General features: G+C 48.7%; 2 protein-coding genes across 13 annotated transcripts in view; one reads left to right on the forward strand and one right to left on the reverse strand.

Annotated features, from left to right (window-relative positions):
* Positions 1 to 19,472, forward strand: part of ZNF584 (zinc finger protein 584) — a 31,614-nt gene extending 12,142 nt beyond the window's left edge. The window contains exons 1-5 of one of the 10 annotated variants that reach the window (XR_006546186.2): positions 10,706 to 11,116; positions 14,704 to 14,902; positions 15,202 to 15,497; positions 18,343 to 18,817; positions 19,080 to 19,472. The gene's annotated coding sequence lies outside the window, so the exon portion shown is untranslated. Of the gene's footprint in view, positions 1 to 10,705; positions 11,117 to 14,703; positions 14,903 to 15,201; positions 15,498 to 15,862; positions 15,926 to 16,654; positions 17,930 to 18,342 lie in introns of those variants that run through there. The other 9 variants (XR_003104865.3, XR_006546180.2, XR_006546182.2 and 6 more) reach the window with 9 other exon arrangements.
* ZNF132 (zinc finger protein 132) lies at positions 332 to 10,716 on the reverse strand. Of its 3 annotated transcripts, none has more exons than XM_006067270.4 (4): positions 10,326 to 10,716; positions 7,814 to 7,894; positions 7,490 to 7,658; positions 332 to 3,155 (listed from the first exon to the last, which is right to left on the reverse strand). In XM_006067270.4, exons 1-4 carry the CDS (start codon positions 10,338 to 10,340, stop codon positions 1,234 to 1,236), a joined length of 2,187 nt encoding a protein of 728 aa, XP_006067332.1. In that variant the 5' UTR covers positions 10,341 to 10,716; the 3' UTR covers positions 332 to 1,233. The 3 variants fall into 3 exon arrangements, with proteins under 3 accessions (XP_006067332.1, XP_025126181.1, XP_006067333.1); XM_025270396.3 differs by having other exon boundaries at positions 10,315 to 10,704; XM_006067271.4 differs by lacking the exon at positions 7,814 to 7,894.
* Positions 19,473 to 20,817: the final 1,345 nt, after the last annotated feature.

Here is a 20,817-nt window from a genome sequence, read left to right on the forward strand (position 1 = left end):
CAAATATCCTGGCACTGTGATCTTGGATTTTCTAGTCTCCAGGACTGTGAGAAATTTGTTATTTTTAAGCCTCCCAGTTTATGGTATTTGTTACATCAGTTGGAATGGACTAAGACATGGGAGACAGACATCCCTCAAGAAAGCACACAACTGGCAGCTGTGAGCAGGGCTGTGAAGGGCCCTTCAGTGTGTCAGGGAGGCCCCTCCTGGTGCCCCTCATCTCAGGACCCCCCAAGTCTGGCCTTGTCTGTCTTCTGGGGGCTCGCATGACCCTGCAGTTGGCTTTTACCTTTCAGTGAAGAGAAACTTCATGGCCTGGAGTCATGTCTGCTTCTTTTGTTGGAACTTTAAAAAACCTGGCATTTAATGATTCTTCTACAATCCATAAGGCTTATTAATATTTCACCAGTATACATGGACACACACACACACACATATATATATACACATACACATATGTCTCCCTTGGTACAGTTTTAGGTACATCCCACATATTTTGATATGCTGTTTTCATTTTCATTCCAAGTACTTTCAAATTTTTCTTTTGATTTCATCTTTGACCATGGATTATTTATAAGTGTGATATTCAGTTTCTGAATGAGGGTTTTCCACACATCATTCCGTTCTTTATTTCTTATAGAATTCTGTTATAGTCAAGGTCCATACCGTGTATTATTTCTTATCCCTTTATCAGGCCTTCTTTTATGGCCCAGAATATGCTCCATATTGGTAAATGTTCTATGTGCATGTGAAAAAAATGTCTATTCTGTCCTCTTGGACAGGAAGTTCTATAAATATTGATTAGGTCAAGCTGGTTGAAAGTGTTGTCTTCACGCCTTTACTGATTATCTGGGAGGGTGTGAACTTCCCAAAGTATAATTGTGAGTTTGTCTATTGCTCCTTGCAGTTCTATCAGTTTTTGCTTCATGTACCCTGAAGCACTGTTAGGTACATAACGTGTAGGACTGTCATGTGTCTTTATTAATGAATCTCTCAACCAACACGGGGTCAGTTCATTCCCTGACCCTCTCAGAGGCCACAGGCAGCTAGAAAGAGGTTTACGCTCCAGAGGGGAGACAGTGCTGTGTAGGTTCCTAGGCCACTCAGAAAGGGCAGGGTAGCTTCTGAAGGCATTTCCATATCAGTGACACATTAGGGAATTTCTTGGTAGTCTGCTGCCTGAAGTTTGATGTGGCTGAAGATCTCCCAAAGACCATCTCCATAAGGCTCCATTCAGCTGTGGATCCTTCTGTGCTGTGCAAGGTTGCAGAGGCGACTGAAGATTTTCCCACAGTGGCCACACTCATAAGTCCTTTCTCTGGTGTGAACTATCTGGTGTCGAACAAGTGTGGATCTTTCACTAAAGGCTTTCCCACACTGGCTGCATTCATAGGGCCTTTCCTGTGTGTGCACTCTCTGGTGACGAATGAGGTGAGAGTTACTGCTGAAGGCTCTCCCGCATGCACTGCACTCGTAAGGCCTTTCCCCAGTGTGAACTCTCCAGTGATAGATGAGGCTGGACTTACGGCTAAAGAACTTGCCACATTTAGTGCACTCATAAGGCCTTTCCCCAGTGTGAACTTTCTGATGCTTCGTAAGAATGGACTTTTGGCTAAAGAACTTCCCACATTCATTACACTCATAAGGCCTTTCTCTGGTGTGAACTCTCCAGTGCTCAATCAGACTGGAACTGTGAGCAAAGGCCTTCCCACATTCACTGCACTCATAAGGCTTTTCCCCAGTGTGAGTTCTCCAGTGCTGAACCAGGCTGGAGTTGCGACTGAAGGCTTTTCTGCACTCACTGCACCTGTAAGGCCTTTGTCCAGTATGTACTTTCTGGTGTTGAATGAGGGTGGAGCTATTGCTGAAGGTTTTCCCACATTCACCACATGCGAAAGGCCGTTCTCCGGTGTGGACTTTCTGATGGCGAAGGAGGTGAGAGCTTTGGCTAAAGTCTCTCCCACATTCACTGCATCCGAAAGGCCGTTCTCCGGTGTGAACCTTCTGGTGCTGAGCAAGGTTGGAGTTGTTGTTAAAAGCTCTCCCACACTCACTGCACTCAAACGGCCGTTCTCCAGTATGAACTCTCCAGTGCTGCATGAGCGCAGAGCTGCGACTGAAGGCTTTACCACACTGACTGCACTCATAAGGTTTTATGTGGGTGTGGACTTTCTGGTGCCGAAGGAAATTGGAGCTTTGGCTGAAGGCTCTTCCACATTTGCTGCACTTGAAAGGCCTTTCTCCTGTGTGAACTTTCTCATGCCGAGCGAGGTGTGACCTGTTATTGAAGGCTTTCCCACATTCACTGCATTCATAAGGCCTTTCTCCTGTGTGGATTCTCTGGTGATGAATAAGGGTGAGTTTGTGGCTGAAAGTTTTCCCACAGTCGCTGCATGCATAATCTTTTACTCCTGTGTGGAATTTCTGATGCTTCCTCAGTTTATATGGGTGACTGAAAGCCTTGCCACACTCTTTACATACATGAGATGTTTCTCCAGTGTGAAACCATTGGTCACTAATAAGGGCTGATTTCTCCTCTAAGGAATTTTCAACTCTTGCGCATCTAAATGGTGTCTCTTCAGAGTGAGCACTCTGGTGGCTGAGGACAGAAGTCTTCTGGAACGCTTTCCCACTGTCACTGCAGTTGAAGGGCTTCTGTGAGGACTGGACGTCTGGGAGCTGCCCAGAATTGAAAAGGTGCAGTGAGGCCTCCCTGACCTTTGTGCTGCTATGTGGCTCCCCACTGCCATCCATGCTTGGGGGTTGGAGGAGGTCATGGCCGTCTGAGACATCCTGGCCACCTAACCCACATGTAATGGGTTTCTCTGACAAAGAGCCTGTTGAGCTTTTTACAAACAAGTCCCTGTCTCTGTTACATTGGAAGGGCTTTTCTCCATTGTACTCTGGATGCTGGTGAAGATTCGCACCAAACCAAAACTCTCTTCCATATGCTAAACATGTGCAGGAGGTCTCCCCACTATGTCTTTGATGGTCGTCCAGCTGCAAACTGTCTCTCGAGAGTGGCTCACACGTGCCGCGGCCGTCAGCCTCCTGCGTGGAAGGAGGCGCACTGGGAGTTCTGAGCTGTGACACGGCTTCTCCAGAAGCGCTCTTCTCAGAAGGCACCTCCTCGTCTCCCACCACAGGCCAACAGCCTGAAAGCCGAGAAATTTCTGGTTAACGTGAGCATGCCACTTAGTGAAAAGGGTGACTTCCTTAGAAATGTATCACTGACACATACAGGAGTGGGCCAAGGATTTGCCGATAGGCCAGGTGGGGCAGAGTTAGAGTGAAAGGCTCACTGGCGGGATAGGGCCCTCAACAGAGGCAAGAACTCAGAGGTAAAGGACCTGAAAAGACATTTTTCAAAAAAAGATACATATACACAAATGGACAAAAAGTAAATGGAAAGAAGCTCAACATCATTAGTATTGTGTGCACAGCGTGTGCTCAAGTCATGTCCAACTCTTTGTGACCCCATGCACTACAGCCTGTCAGGCTCCTCTGTCCATGGAATTTTCCAGGCAAAAATACTGGAGCGGGTTGGCATTTCCTACTCCAGGGGATCTTCCTGACTCAGGGATCGAACCCACATCTCTTCCATCTCCTGCACTGGCAGGCAGATTCTTTATCACTGCACCACCGGGGAAGCCCATTAGTCTTTACAGAAATGCAAGCTCAAACCACAATGAGGTACCACTTTAAACTCACCAGGATAGCTTTAAGAAAAAAAGATAGTAACAAGTTTTTGATGAGGAAGTAGAGAAACTGAAACACTCATAAACTGCAGTGGGATGTAAAATGACGCCGCCAATTGGGAAACACTTTGGGAATTTCACTGCTATGCATTTACGGAAGAGAAATGACATGTATCTACACAAAAGCTTGTACACGAACGTCTGTAACAGCCATAATTTTTCTAACAGTCAAAAAGTGGAAAAAAGCCAAATGTCCATCAGCTGATGAATGGATAAACAAAACTGGTATACCTATATGCTGGATTATTCAGCCATAAAAATGAAAGATTATTGATATGTTCTATAACATGGATGAACCTCAACAACATTATGCCAAGTAAAAGCCAGTCACGGAAAACACATATGGTATAATTCCATTTGTATAAAATATCTATTAATAGAATAAGCAAATCTGTATAGTCAGAAAGTAGATTAGTGGTTGCCTAGGACTCAGGACAGGATGAGGGAGGATGAAGAGTGACTGCTAAAGGGTACAGAGTTTCTCTTTAGGTAATGAAAATGTTTAGAATTAAGAGTATGGTGATAGTAGTTTATTGAAAAAGTGAAAGTGAAGTCGCTCAGTTGTGTCCGACTCTTTGTGACCCCATGGACTGTAGCCTACCAGGCTCCTCCATCCGTGGGATTTTTCCAGGCAAGAATACTGGAGTGGGTTGCCATTTCCTTCTCCAGGAGATCTTCCCGACCCAGGGAATGAACCCGGGTCTCCCGCATTGTAGGCAGACGCTTTACCGTCTGAGCCACCAGGGAAGTCCATTTGTTTATTATCCTTAATTTAAAAAAAATAAAAAAATTTATTGTTAAGTTCTGCCATAAAGCAAACTGCCTCAGTTGTACATATGTTCTTTTTCATATTCTTCCCTATTATAGTTCGCTGTGCTATACAGTAGGACCTAATGTTTATCCATTCTATATATAATAGGTTGTATTTCCTAATGCCAATCCATCCCTCTCCCAGCCCCCACCGTTGGCAACAAGTCTGTTCTCTATATCTGTGAGACTTTTTCTGTTTCACAGATATGTTCATTTGTGTTGTATTTTAGATTCCACATATAAGAGATATCACATGGTACTTGTCTTTTCTCCTTATGACTTACATCACTTAGTATGATAGTCTCTAGGTTCACCCACGTTACAGCAAGTGGCATTATTTCTTTTTTATGGCTGAGTAGCATTCCATTGTATACATACACCACATCTTCTTTTCCATTCATCTGTCGATAGAATTTATGTTGCTTCCATGTCCTGGCTATTGTAAATAGTGCTACAATGAACATTGGAGTAAACTTATCCTTTCGAATTGCTGTTTTTTCTCCAAATATATGCCCAGGAGTGAGATTGCTGGATCATATGGCAACTCGAGTTTTCATTTTTTCAGGAACCTCCATAATGTCTTCCATAGTGGCTGCACCAATTTGCATTCCCATCAATAGTGCAGGAGGGCTCCTTTTTCCACATGCTCTCTACCATTTGTTATCCGTAGACTTTTTAATGATGGCTATTCTGACTGGTGTGAGGTGACACCTCATTCTAGTTTTCATTTGAATTTCTCTAATAATAAGCAAAAAATAATAAAAGAAAGGCAATGCCAAAGAATGCTCAGACTACCGCACAACTGCACTCATCTCACACGCTAGCAAAGTAATGCTCAAAATTCTCCAAGCCAGGCTTCAGCAATATGTGAACCGTGAACTTCCAGATGTTCAAGCTGGTTTTAGAAAAGGCAGAGGAACCAGAGACCAAATTGCCAACATCCGCTGGATCATGGAAAAAGCAAGAGAGTGCCAGAAAAACATCTATTTCTGCTTTATTGACTATGCCAAAGCCTTTGACTGTGTGGATCACAATAAACTGTGGAAAATTCTGAAAGAGATGGGAATACCACACCACCTGACCTGCCTCTTGAGAAATCTGTATGCAGATCAGGAAGCAACAGTTAGAACTGGACATGGAACAACAGACTGGTTCCAAATAGGAAAAGGAGTACGTCAAGGCTGTATATTGTCACCCTGCTTATTTCACTTATATGCAGAGTACATCATGAGAAACGCTGGGCTGGAAGAAGCACAAGCTGGAATCAAGACTGCTGGGAGAAACATCAATAACCTCAGATATGCAGATGACACCACCCTTATGGCAGAAAGTGAAGAGGAACTAAAAAGCCTCTTGATGACAGTGAAAGTGGAGAGTGAAAAAGTTGGCTTAAAACTCAACATTCAGAAAATAAAGATCATGGCATCTGGTCCCATCACTTCATGGCAAATATATGGGGAAACAGTGACAGACTTTATTTTGGGGGGCTCCAAAATCACTGCAGATGGTGACTGCAGCCATAAAATTAAAAATGCTTACTCCTTGGAAGGAAAGTTATGACCAACCTAGATAGCATATTCAAAAGCAGAGACATTAATTTGCCAACAAAGGTTCGTCTAGTCAAGGCTATGGTTTTTCCAGTGGTCATGTACATGAGAGTTGGACTGTGAAGAAGGCTGAGCGCCGAAGAATTGATGCTTTTGAACTGTGGTGTTGGAGAAGACTCTTGAGAGTCCCTTGGACTTCAAAGAGATCCAACCAGTGCATTCTGAAGGAGATCACCCCTGGGATTTCTTTGGAAGGAATGATACTAAAGCTGAAACTTCAGTACTTTGGCCACCTCATGTGAAGAGTTGACTCATTGGAAAAGACTCTGATGGTGGGAGGGATTGGGGGCAGGAGGAGAAGGGGACGACAGAGGATGAGATGGCTGGATGGCATCACTGAGTCAATGGACGTGAGTCTGGGTGAACTCCGGGAGTTGGTGATGGACAGGGAGGCCTGGCGTGCTGCGATTCATGGGGTTGCAAAGAGTTGGACACGACTGAGCGACTGAACTGAACTGAACTGAATAATAAGCAGTGTTGAGCATGTTTTTACATGCTTTTTGGCCATCTATATGTCTTCTTTGGAGAAATGTCTATTTAGGTCTTCTGCCCATTTTTTCAATGGGGTTATTTTCTTGTTATTGAGTTGTATGAGCTGTTTGTATATTTTGGAAATTAAAACCCTTGTCAATCATATCATTTACAAATATTTTCTCACAGTTTCTAAGTTGTATTTTCATTTTTTTTATGGTTTCCTTTGCTGTGGAAAAACTTGTAAGTTTTATTAGGTTCCATTTGTTTGTTTTTATTTCATTGCTTTGGGAGACTGACTTAAGAAAACACTGGTATGATTTATGTCAAAGAATATTTTGCCTATGTTCTCTTCAAGAAGTTCTATGGAGTATGGTGAGATTTATACACTGAAAACATGAAAACCCACTAAACCGTACACTTTAAAAGGGTGGACGTTAAAATTGATTTTTGTAAAAAAAAAATAAAAGGGTGAATGTTATGATATATATCAGTAAAGCCATTTAAAAAAGTCTCTGGGGAAGGGGCAGAACCTCGGCATGGCCCCACACTAGATCAGCCAGGCAGGCACTGGTCAAGTTGAGCAGGACCCTTCAGGCAGGCCAGAATGCCGATCCCCAACCTCTGCTCCTACAAGGCCCCTGTGGGACCTAATAGCTGTTAGGACTCCTCATGAGGCTGCTCAGGGAGAAACGGGGGTGCACACAGCCCAGGCCCAGCACTCACAGCAGCTACAACATGAAACCCGGGCAGGAAGCAGTGTCCCTGGTCCAGCTTGGGGATGGGGAGAAGACAAAAGGCAGATGCTGGCCCACAGGCCAGGGAAGGGAATGAGGGCCTTACCAAGTGAGGTCACAAGCTCCAAGGTCTCCAGCATCACAGTGTGGTACAGCTGCCTCTGGGCCTCATCGAGGAGCTCCCACTCCTCCCTGGAAAAGTGCATGGCCACCTCCTCGAAGGCCACCAGGCTTCCCCATGAGGAGACAGCAAGGCCAGGGGGCCAATAGGTGGGCTGGAAAACAAACAAACGGTCCAGCAGGCACATTCAGGCCCTTGATGTGCGACTCAGTGTTCTGCCCCGTGTCCCGCTGGCATCTCTTCTCCTCATGACTCCCGTCCATCCTCCCTCCACCTGCCTGCAGCTCACCCCCTTCACCAGGCCCTCACCTTTGAGAAGACCACAGGTGCTGGCCCCACTGGTGCCCCGCTCTCCTCACAGTCCCACTGGCCACTGTTTTCAGACCAATCCTAACGAGAAAGACAAAAGGAAGGTGGGTAGATGGATGCTGTTTGAGCTCTAAGTTGTCATATGACACCCCTCTCCCTACTAACCAACTTCCCTTGTGTCCTTCAGGTCTCACCTCCCAAATCTAAGAAAATCTGGGCTCTCTTTTCTTCCTTAAGCCTCTGTATCAGGCCTCATTCCCTTACCACGTACACATCAATCCTCAAACCTCTACTTCCCACATCCCACAGTATCATCGTCCCTCTCCCTGGCCACACCACAGGCACGTTCCCCTGTACTCGTTTACCACTATGCACTTAGCTTGCCAACAGAGGCAGGCAGGATCCGATGCTAACCTTGGACTGTCCTTGACTGCAAAAACTTCCCACTAACAGAGACAGCCATCACCTCTCTAGATAAAGCCTCCCTTCTTGGCTCTGTTGCTCCAATCTTGCACCCCAGAACCAGGAGTAATAATCTCAAACACCCTTATTCTCTTCCAGCTCTAACCTTATGCATGCTGTCCCTTCACCAGTCATAGCTGTCCTTGCCCTTCCTAATACACAAATCCTTGACCTGCTTGTCCCCACTCTTGGTGTGGCAACACTTAGCTTGGCTGAGCCTTTTTGTCTCTGATACTCCAGCAGCCTAATAAACCCCCCTGGACGTAAGGAGAATGGCCAGAAAACCCTGTGAGATGTAGAAAGGTAAAACAATCTAAGTTCAGGCCCACTGTCATCCTACCTTACTTATGTGCTTTTTTTTTTTTTTGTATTTCTTTATTTGGCTGTGCTGTGTTTTAGTTGCACTGTGTGGGATCTTAGTTGTGGCAGGTAGAATCTAGTTCCCTGACCAGGGACTGAACCCAGGTCCCCTGCATTGAGAGCGTGGAGTCTTGGCCACTGGACCACCAAGGAAGACCCTGTGCTTCATTTTTTCATCCCAGGTCTACACTCTACTCAGAGGCTTGTTCATCATCCTGAACCCAGCTCGCAGTGTGCAAGCACAAGCCTCCCGCCGGCGGACGTCTCTCGTTTCGACCTGGCATGAAATACACTTGACATCTCAATTTGGTAGTCTCAATAACATTCCAAATATGATATGGCCAAAACAGTTATTTTCCCTCTGAAATCTACTCCTCAAACCATCTTCCACATCCGAAAAATATTCAGGGTCAACCATATTTCCCTGCCACATATCAGGAAATCTCAGTTCAGTTCAGTTGCTCAGTTGTGTCTGACTCTTTGTGACCCAATGAACCACAGCACACCAGGCCTCCCGGTCCATCACCAACTCCCAGAGTTCACCCAAACCCATGTCCATTGAGTCGGTGATGCCATCTAACCATCTCATCCTCTGTCATCCCCTTCTCCTCCTGCCCTCAATCTTTCCCAGCATTAGGGTCTTTTCAAATGAGTCAGCTCTTTGCATCAGGTGGCCAAAGTATTGGAGTTTCAGCTTCAACATCTGTCCTTCCAATGAACACCCAGGATGGATCTCCTTTAGGATGGACTGGTTGGATCTCCTTGCAGTCCAAGGGACTTTCAGGAGTCTTCTCCAACACCACAGTTCAAAAGCATCAATTCTTCGGTGCTCAGCTTTCTTTATAGTCCAACTCTCACATCCATACATGACCACTGGAAAAACCATAGCCTTGACTAGATGGACCTTTGTTGGCAAAGTAATGTCTCTGCTTTTGAATATGCTATCTAGGTTGGTCATAACTTTCCTTTCAAAGAGTAAGCGTCTTTTAATTTCATGGCTGCAATCACCATCTGCAGTGATTTTGGAGCCCAGAAAAATAAAGTGAGCCACTGTTTCCCCATCTATTTGCCATGAAGTGATCAGGAAATCTAGTCCACCCTAAAAATTACATCCAGGAGCCAACCACTTCTCCTACCTTGCAGGCACCTCCCTGCTCTAGCCACCAAAAGCACACACCGGGACCACTGCAGTCACCTCCTCCATGATCTTCGGGCCTCCAGCCTCATCCCACCTTCCAGTCTCCTCACCCAGCATCCACAGGCTTGTTAAGATCTGATTCAGATCACCTCCTCCTCTGCGCTAAACTTCCCGTGACCCGCACCACACTGAGAATAGAGGCCCAGCACCCCAGCCTCCCTTTCCAGGCCTGTCTCCAGTCCCTCTGCTCTCTATTTCCACCAGAAGAAATGGAGATCTGTCGTTTCCCTCAACACTGTCACCTTACGCCCACCTCCAAGCAATTGGCACATACTGGTCTGTGTCACGGACACCTTTCCAGATCTTATCCCATGTGATCCGCTCCACATAACCTCTGGCCTAGGTTCGGGATGCCAGGGGAAAGTGACTCTCAGGGGCCCAGACTCATGTGCAGGCCAAGTTCGGGACGCCACCATCCCCTAACAGACCCCAGGGTCACAAGGGCGGGGATCTCAGCAGGTGAGGACCTGTCTCCTCTCACCTGCCACTCACCTGCCTCGGGTCCATCAGCGACTCTGCAAGACCGGTCACAGCCTGTGGGCTGGGCGGGGCCGTGTCAGCCGGCGGCCGTGACGAGCCTGCGCGCTCACCCGAACCCCCCCCCCGCAAACACTGGGAGGGGTGACGCAGGTTGATGGTCGCACTCAGTACTTCGACCGTCCCCAGTATGAAACGGAAGCTGCCTCCCCGGAACTTGGGACGAAGGCGGGGCGCGGAAAAACCGAGGCTTAGGAAGGAGGAGCGGTGAGCCGAGGGTAAAAGGAAGTGCCAAGGTGCGAAGAGGATCCCAGAACGTCCCCCTGGGGGCCTTCGCCTCACGTCCCAGGGTGTGTCTCCTGAAGCCCCACCAGGCACAAAACTAAGACTGCAATGGCGACGCCGGAAGTCCCGCCCCACGCTCTGAGGCCAGGCGAAAACGCCCAAATCCTGACCCTCACTGGCTCCAGGCTCGTGGACGTCTATGACGCTTTTCCCTGAGCCTATCGCGGTGCCGCCGAGTCGTTGCCTAGGTGATTAGGCTGGACGCACCGCATCACGGCTCACGCGACATGAACTACACTACCCAGAACTTCCCTCGCCGTGCGCTTACACCAGTATTGACCAATGATAGCCCAGGAAATAGGCGTTTCCGGGACGGCCACGCCTTGGAGGGCGGGACTTCTGGGTTCAGATGGTTGCTTCTGTGTCCTGCTTCTCCGTCGGTCGCGGGCGGATGGACCTGGTTGTAGGACCGTGGCTGGTGTCCAGGGGGCTCCTCAGGCCCGCGGAAACGGGAGTGGCAGGTACGACAGCCTAGGAGGTCCCAACTGTGCCCTGTATGTCCCGTGACCTCAGCAAACGTCCTGTCTCCCCGGGGTCTTGTTTCCTCGGCTGTCGGGGGACCGCCCGGCGCGGGGTTGTTCTCCGGGTCGTCCGTCAAGGCGTCTGTGCCCGTGGCCGACCCGGAGTCGTCGCCCTGTGCGTCGTATCCGCTTTACGGAGAAGGGCCCCAGGCTCCAAAGCCACCCTTTCCGAGGTCATGACCCAGCATGTAGCTGGACTGCGGGCATGATAAGAGAGCCGGGTGAAGTAGGGTCTCTTGGCCTCCACCTGGGTGGACTCTGAACCCCAGTGCCGCAGGTCCCCTACTGAACCCCAGGCTTCGGTGCTCAGGACACTGGGGCGTTCGTAGGTGGAAGTCTGCATTTCAGAGTCCAGTGTGATAAAATGTGGAGGGTGCAGGCGGAGGGATGTGCATGTGCGAAGACTCGGAGGTGAGACTGGCCTGGGAGCATTCGGGAAAGTTCTGCAGTCTCCACTGCGGGGAACCGACAGCGTGAGCATGGGAGTCCCACCTCTGTTGACGGGCTTTGGAATCTGGGAGCCACAGATTTTCATTAGCATATGGATGGCCATGATCTGAGTTAGGATTTTGCAACTGCGTGAACACGGAGTTGTGGTGGGGGCTGAAAGCAGGCAGCTTCAGGAGGGTGCTGCTGCAAATGTTTCTCCGGTGACCTCTCGAGAATAGAAGTAGGAGAGGTGGGAGAAATAATCAGATTCCCGATACGATTTTCAGAGTGGAATCGATGGGATTTCCATTTACGAGTGGAGAGTGAATGTAGTGGAGGATAAAGGACTATCCCAAGTGTTACAGATAAAGAATGAGATGGAGAGCGGAGGTTGGGAGAAGGAGTATGTTTGGCAGAAGAGTAGCAGTTGGATTATGTGGGAGTAGAATCTGAGTTGTCTGGAGACCTCTAGGTGGAGCTGACCCGCGTGCCGGTGAACAGGAAATTTCCATTTAGCTTCCTGATGTCTAGACTGCCCTGCCCTGGTGGCCTGGACCAGGTTATGTCCTGAGATGGGATTTTGGAAGGGAAATCTCAGCTTGTGGTTCCAGATGGGCCCTGAGATGAGTGTGGGATGTCCAGATGAAGGACCAGTCTCCGAGTGGAGGAGGTGGGTGCAGGAAAGAGAAACTGTCTAAACTCTGGTGGATGTGGGGACAGTGCACACCCAGGAGGAGGGCCCACACCCTCAGAGATGAAAGGGCGAGCAGGGGTGTCAGGGGACGGGGTTTTGGAGACGCAAGGGGAGGTGTGGGCAGGACGAAGACTGGGGGCCTGGGTCCAGTGCCAGTGCTTAGATCATATTCTTGTGCCCCTTGCCTGGTGTTGCAGGACCCAGTGACTTTTGAGGACAAGAGCATGTGCCTTTTTTTGGGGAAGAAATAGGTCTCCTTAGTGAGGCCAGTGAGGCCTCTGCTGGTATGTGGTGCTGTCTTCACCAGGTCAGGCTGTCATCTTCCCCAGGAGAGGCGCTGCTGGCCCTCGTGGTGGCTGTGTCCACCTGCTTCTCCTCCCAGACCACCGTGTAAACAACCGCAGCGCTGTTTGCCTTGGGACCTTGACAGCCATGGTCCAAGATCAAAAGCATCACAGCCTGAGTAGCAGCAGATCGTTCACCTTGGTTATTTTCTGATCGGGTGGCCCAGTCCGGACCTGTGACGTTTCCCTCCGTCACTTGTCCTCCGGCAGCGCGTGGGGGCTCCGCTTCGTTGTAATGTTCAGGCTTCTCGTCGCGGTGGCTTCTGTGGTTGTGGACCACAGGCTATAGAGAGCAAGGGCTTCGGTAGTTGTGGTGCACGGGTTTAGTTGCCCCGAGACATAGAAGATCCTCCTGGACCAGGGATCGAACACATGCCGCCTGCATTGGCAGGCAGGCTGTCAACCACTGGCCCAGCAGGGAAGCCTGGCAAATTTATGTTTAACTCCTTGGAAGCTCCCAAACCATTTCCCAAAGGGTCTGTGCCCTTTATACCCCAGCAGCACTGTAGGACTGCAGCTCTTCCACCCGGCCAACACCTAGACAGCTTGGCGCTGTCATCCTGGTGGTGCGAAATGGTATCGCAACGGCGTTAAAAGTCATGGCAAAATATACACAACACTTGCCACTTTAACCATTGTTAAGCGTATGGTTCAGTGGCATTCATTCAGTTGTGCCACTTTAACCCCTGTACTTCTTCAGAACATTTTTATTATCTTGAACTGAAACTCTCTACCCTTGAAGCAGTCATCTCATTGGGCTTTTGATCTACATTTTTCTCATAAACAATGGTATTTTCACGTGCGTGTTAACAGTCTGTTTCCTTCGGTGAAACGTCTATTCAGATCTTTTCCTTATTTCTAATTGGGTTGTCTTTATCTTTGAGCCATGAAGTTCTTCATAGATTCTGTATTTAGAAACCATGTGTAAGTATTTTCTAAGTATTTTTTCTCAGTCTGTGGCTCATTTTTTTTAACTTTTATTTTATTTATTTGTGTTTTTTATTAAAAAAAAAAACTTTTTATTTTGCATTGGGGGGTAGCCAGTTAACAGACATAGTTGTCGTGGTTTCAGGTGAATGGTGAAGGGACTAAGCCCTACATACACATATCTCCCTTGTCACCCCCGCCAGACTCCCCTCCAGTCCAGGCTGTGTGCGCATCTTTTAATGTTCTGAATGGTGTCTTTTTACAAAAAGATTTGTTTATTTGGCTGTGCCGGGGGTTCATTGTGGCATGTGGGGTCTAGTTCCCCGACCAGAGGTCGAACCCTGGCCCCCTGCATGGGGAGCGCAGAGTCTTAGCCACTGGGCCAGCAGGAAAGTTTCTTAATGATGTGTTTTGAAGAGCAAATTTTACATTTTGATGTTAAATTTTACACTCATTGTCTAATATATTAGTTTTTCTATTTATATATTGTCTTTGTATCATACCTAAAAAAATTATTTGCCTAGCCAAAAGTCAAAAAGTTCTCCTCTGTTTTCTTCTATAAATTTTATAGTCTTAGCTCTTACATTTATGGTCTTTTTCATGGTAACTTTTACGTATAGTTGAGATAGGGGTTTGAATTTATTTTTTTGCATGTGAATGTCTAGTTTTCCCAGAACCATTTGCTGAAAAGGCCATCTTTCCACATTATATTTTTGTTGGAAATCAGTTAAGGCTATTTTGGTCTCTTAAATCTATTGATCTATATTTCTGTCCTAATGACAGGACCACACTGTCGTGATTACCTTGGCTTTATAGAAATTTTTGAAGTTTAGTAAGGAAAGTGCAACTTTGTTTCTTAGCACAATTGTTTTCCCTGTTGTGTTCTGCATGTCTATGAATTTAGGGTCAGCCTGTTAGTTTCTGCTCAGAATGTCGGCTGTGGTTTTGATAGGGATTGCACACTCAGAACCAGTGGACCTGGGTTTGTTCTGGCACCACTGGTGAAACATGGGTATTCCATGAAGTGCACAGAACCTGGGTGGGGAGGGTAACAGGCAGGGGAAAGGCTTCTCCCAGGCATGGGAGGCAGTGCCATGAGGCCTCGCTGACCACAGCTGACCGCTCTGGTACAGGGAGCTGAGCCCACCCTTTGCTCGGAAGCCTGAGGCCCAAAGGCACACCTGATTGCAGCTCTGATCGCAAGCTCCCCTGTCGGCGGAAGGGAAGGTCTGAGTTCAGTGGACATACTGACGCCTTGGAACGCTGGGGAGAGCTCAGGCAGACAGGCCCCAAGCTTGGCTCACCACAGGCCTGCAGGAACGTCGGCTTCAGGTCAATGATGGGGAGGGAGTGGAGAGGCGTCCTGAGAGTGGCCGCAGAGTGCTGTGCAGCGAACCCTGGGCCCTGTGCCTTCCTGTCTGGGGACCCCTGGGCTCCTGGTTTGCCTTTTGTCCTGAGTCACAAATGATAGCCCAGAAACCAACATTATATATAGCTCTCTCTATATACATAGAAAGAGTGGAGCTCATACATACCTATAAACTTTGAAGTTTGGGGGGGAATAGTCTTGAACCTTTATAAAATCAAAAGGCTCCATGTAAAACATGGATCTCTCACTCTTCTTGGAAAAGCAGCGAATGGGACCACCAAATGTGGACCCCACCATCCCTGCCCGTGTTCTGGGCCCCGCCTCGATGGAAACCAGCAGATGATGAGGGCAGGTGCCCCCAGGCTCACCTGCAGTGTCGCTTGGGCCCCTGAGATCCTGGCTGCAGACCTCTAAGCCCCAGGGCTCCTGCCTTGCAGTGATGGCCTTGCCAGAAGCAAGCCCAGGGAGGCCGAGGAGGCCGCCTGCCTGCAGACTGTCGTCTGGCCGTGAGCAGCACGCCGTGGCTCACACCTGCTCTGCACCCATTCTCAGGACAAGGTGAGCCTGTGTGGCACCTCCCTGCCAGGCTGAGCCCTCCTCTCGCCCAGGGCTCTGCCAGCAAGTGTGGCAAGCATGACACACCACAGCCCTCCTGAGCTCAAACCTAGTGTGTCCACACTCATGTGGGATCTTAGTTGGCACACCAGAACTGGAACCTGTGTCCCCTGCATGGAAGCACGGGGTGTGTGTGTGTGTGTGTAGGCACGTGTCACGCTCTGTCATATCCAATTCTTTGCGACCTCAAGGACTGTAGCCTGAGGCTCCTCTGTCCAAAGGATTCTCCAGGCAAGAATACTGGTGTGGGTTGCCATTTCCTTCTCCAGGGGATCTTCCTGGACTAGGGATCGAATCTGCGTCTCCTGCATTGGAGGTGGATTCTTTACCATCTGAGCCACCAGGGAAGCATTAGCTGCTGGACCACCAGAGTAAGTGGGTGTGTATGTGTGTGTATGCATGTGCACTCCAATCAAACCCACATCTCTTACCTCTCTTGTATTGGCAGGTGGATTCTTTATCACTGGGACCACCTGGGAAGCATTAACTGCTGGAACACCAGGGAAATCCCTAAACTTTATTTTTTTAACATGGACATTCTTTATTTCTGGCCAGTGCACCCTCTTCTTTCCCCTACTTTCTTCAATTTAACTCTGAATTGGCAATAAGGAATTTAAGTCTGAATTTTGCAATAAGGAGTTCATGATCTGAGCCACAGCCAGTCCTCAGTCTTGTTTTTTTTTTTTCTTTTTTTCTCAGTCTTGTTCTTGCTGACTGAATAGAGCTTCTCGATCTTCAGCTGCAAAGAATATAATCAATTTGATTTCGGTGTTGACCATCTGGTGATGTCCATGTGTAGAGTCCTCTCTCTTGTGTTGTTGTGTTATGACCAGTGTGTTCTTTTGGCAAAACTCTGTTAGCCTTTGCCCAGCTTTGAAGGCAATGGCAACCCACTCCAGTACTCTTGCCTGGAAAGTCCCATGGATGGAGGAGCCTGGTAGGCTGCAGTCCATGGGGTCGTGAAGAGTCAGACACTACTGAGCAACTTCACTTTCACTTTTCACTTTCATGCATTGGAGAAGGAAATGGCAACCCACTCCAGTGTTCTTGCCTGGAGAATCCCAGGGATGGCAGAGCCTGGTGGGCTGTCATCTATGGGGTTGCACAGAGTCGGACACGACTGAAGCGACTTAGCAGTAGCAGCAGCAGCAGCAGCATTCTGTACTCCGAGGCCAAACTTGCCTGCTACTCTGGGTATTTCTTGACTTCCTACTTTGACTTCCTTCTGTGCTATCTTTTTTAGTTAGCATAGAAATCAAGTTAAATCATATATAAGCAAGAATGACTTCCCTAGCCTTCAATATGTGAACATTTCTTCCTTTAACATCTACCAAAATAAAAAGTGCAGTCATTCTTGATGTAACAAGTAGCCAAGTAGGCAATGCTTAATTTTTGTGTAAGTATACTTATGGTAAGCAGGGCTTCCCAGGTGGCTCAGTGGGTAAAGAATCTGTGTGCAATGCAGGAGATGCTGGTTTGATCCCTGCGTCGGGAAGATCCCCTGGAGGAGGGTATGGCAGTCCACTCCAGTATTCTTGCCTGGAGAATCCCATGGACAGAGGAGCCTGGTGGGCCACAGTCCATAGGGTCGCAAAGAGTCTCACACGACTGGAGCGACTGAGCGTGCATGGTAAGCAGACTAAAGCACCATTCCTGCCAAAGATGTGGAGGACTTAAGTGTCCAGAACATGTTGTTACAGGGTAAGAGGGAACTACATTTAGATGGTAGATGGAAATAAGGTTGATAATCAGCTGACTTTGGGACATGGAGATCATTCTGGATTGTCTGAGGTTGGCAGGGTGGGAGGAAACCTCGTAATAACCCTTGTTATTACGGGTCCTTGTTATAAGGGTCCTTATAGTGGAAGAGGGAGGTATAGAGATGGAGAGAGACCAAATCAGAGTAATGTCATGTGAGAAAAACTCAAGTTGCCGTTGCTGGCTTCGAAGACAGAAAAAGCCAGGAACCAAGGAATGCTGGCAGTCTGGAACAAGCAAGGAAACCCCTTTTACCCCCAGAAGCAATGCAGCCTTGCTGAGGCCTTGGTTTTAGAGCAGCTGACATGAGTGTCAGACCTAGGACATTCTTAGATTTAAAATATCTGTGTTGTGCTTTTCTGCTTTCAAGGGCTCATGTGATTATACTAGACTAACCTGGGCAATTGTGGATAATATTCCCATCTATGGGCCACGTCAGGTAACGTGTTAATAGGTTCCAGGCATTAGGGTGTGGACGTTCTTGGAGAACCGTGGTTCTGCCTACCACACTGAACTCACATGGCTATTGTGTGTGCTCAGTCACTCAGTCGTGTCTGACTCTTTGCGACCCCGTGGACTGCAGCCCTCCAGTCTCTTCTGTCCATGGGAGTCTCCAGGTAAGAATACTGGGGTGGGTTGCCATCTCCTCCTCCCGGCTGTCTTCCTGACCCAGGGGTTGAACCCATCTGGATCTCCTGTACTGCAGCGGATTCTTTACTACTGAGCCCTTGGGGAAGATTTCTAGATTCTCATGGTGTTAGATATTGTAAAACAAGTGCTGCGCCTTCTCTGGCAGTCCAGTGGTTAAAACTCTGCACTTTCCACTGCAGGGGGTCTGGGTTCTATCCCTGGTTAGGGAAATAAGATTCCCTCATGCCATGCAAGGCAGCCAAAAAATAAAACAGATACAAAAATTATAAAAGCAGAAGTTTCCACAAAGAAATCCTAAGGTCTAGCTCCTCCAGGAAGTACACACCCAACAGAAGATCCTGAAACTGTGCTTACCTTTCCCGCTTTCCTTTCTTCACAGCTGTGCCTCTGCGCCCTGAGGCTGGACAGCCATGAAGGTCATGACTGCTGAAGTCACCAGGAACCCAGCTTGGGCAACAGGAGCCTCCCTGGCTTTTGCTGGTGGGGTGACAGCTCTCAGGAATATGGCTCAGAAGACTGCAGGATTCAGGACAACTTCAGCTCTCAGTGACCTTGTGCATGGTGTTAATAGATATGAGTTTCGCCCCTGTAGGTCTCACAGCCTGTGCCCTTGCGTACTGGGCTCTGGCGTCCCCTGTTGCCTGTTCCCTGTGCCCCACCATTCCCCATCTACGTAGAGGGGACCTGCCCCTGTCTGCCTGGAGTGGTGATTACAGGGATCTGGTTTTTCTGGCCTGGCACAGAAAGATGGCTTATCTCCAGCTGGTGGCCACGCTAAGCTGCGCCTGGTTTGAGGGACCTGCTTCCTTATTCTCAGACCGCTGTGCCCCTCAAGTCCTGTGATTCCACCTCAGGTAAGCTCTAGGCACACAGGTGACTCTGAGATCCTGGGCACAGTACTTTCCCTGGAGGGCTTGAAGTCACAAGACCCTTTGGACCACAAGAGGACAGGGCGCCCCCCCCTGCCTTCCCACTCTGTCCCCAGAGGCACATGGACATTGCTGTCATCGAGCATCTGGCCCCTCAGCACCCTGGCCACAACCCATTTCTCTTCTGCCTCCTGGGCCACAGCCCTGGCTCCAAGGTGATGTGACCCTTCCGGCTTTATTGTCACAGAGTCTGGAGCAGTCGGAAGGGAGTTGCCCCCAGGACATTCCAGTTGCCCCCAGCAGAGTGAGCCTGTCCAGGAAGCAGGGAAGCTCCCCCGGCACTGCCAGCAGACCCTCCATGGGGCCCTCGAGGGCCAGAGAGGGTCAGTTCCCAGCCCCTGTGCAGTTAGGGCCTAACAAGTTCCGACTCTTTGCCACCCCATGTCCATGGAATTTTTCAGGCAGAACACTAGAGTGGGTTGCCATTGCCTTCTCCAGGGATCTTCCTAACCCAGGGATCGAAACAGTGCCTTCTGCACTGGCAGGCAGATTCTTTACCACTGAGCCACCTGGGAAGCCCCATATCGTTCGTGTTCCATAGCTATGTCTTTCTTTTAAAGGTTCTGTTTAAAAGAACCTCTCTGTATACAATATTGTAAAGTTAAAAATAAAATAAAATATATTAAAAAAAAAAAGAACTCCTCTGTCCTGCTTCAGAGGGATCAGCATGTGCAGAGGCTTGGAGGAGGGTATGCAGGACACCTGAAGTCCTTTACCACAAAGTCCCAAGGGAGAAGGATTCATGTTAGGCCTTTATCCTGGGGGGGATGGGGGTGGGGCATGGGTTGGGGAGACATGATTGGAGGAGTGAGTCGATCTGACAAGAATCCCTTTTGGGACTTCCCCAGTGGTCCAGTGGTTAAGCGCCCGCCTTGTAGTGTGGGGGATGCAAGTTTGATCCCTGGATGGGAAAATATGACCCCTCATGCCGAGATGCAAATAAGCCCGAGTGCCGCAACTGCTGAGCCCACCTGCTCTGGAGCCCGCAAGCCACAGGGAAAATCCCCTATGCCTCAAATAAGACCTGACACAGCCAAATAAATACATTTAAAAAAAGAACATCTGTTTGACATCCACGTGGAGAAGGGAGGGGGACTGGGTGAAGCTGGGGGGGTGGGCCCGCTTGAGCCTCCACATGTGACACACTCTGGCAAGGCCCTTTGGTTCAGCTGCCCCTTCCTGGTCAGCAGAATCATGTCCCCCACCAAAGATGTCCGCGGACTCCTAGCCTGCCTGGGGGCCACCACGAGGCCTGGAGTCGAGGAGGGTTGCCATCTGTACCAGTGGGGTCAGTCTCACAGTCCAGGACCACCAGGCAGACCCAGAAAGCTGGAGAGCCCACCCCTGTGACACCTGTGTACACATCTTCAAAGACACCTGGTTGTAGTAGGTGGAAGCCATGTACCCGGGGACGTGGCGAGGAGGCTCCCGGTTCAGCCCCAGCCTCCACCAACACCAAAGGCAGCTGAAGTGGGGGTACATGTAGAGCCCCTCCCCAGTGCAGAGAAGCCCCAGAGAAGCTACATGACACACCCACCAGCACCTTGACAGTGCTGAGGCCAATGGTAAAAGGTCAAAAAGTGGGCAGTGGCCCAATTCCTGAGAATCTTCACTTCTTTCCCCAAATAGTCGGAAAAGCCCTTCCACTCATTAAGTCTATGAAGTTACCCAGCCCATACAAACTAATCGCCCTATGTTTTGGGGCCTCTCGCTTTCTGAGATGGCCCACACTGTGGAGTGTTTCTCCCATGGTCGTTCTGGCCCTTTGAGGCTGACTGCATTCTATCTATGGAATGTGTTTCTAAATAAATCTACTTCTTACCTATCATTTTTGTATCTCACTGAATTCTTTCTGCGATGAGACATAAAGAACCTGAACTTCGTTAAATCTGGAGATCCGGTTGGGTAAATGACCATGGGTTGGG

The sequence above is a fragment of the Bubalus bubalis genome, chromosome 18, assembly GCF_019923935.1.
Source record: "Bubalus bubalis isolate 160015118507 breed Murrah chromosome 18, NDDB_SH_1, whole genome shotgun sequence".
Lineage (NCBI taxonomy): Eukaryota > Metazoa > Chordata > Mammalia > Artiodactyla > Bovidae > Bubalus > Bubalus bubalis.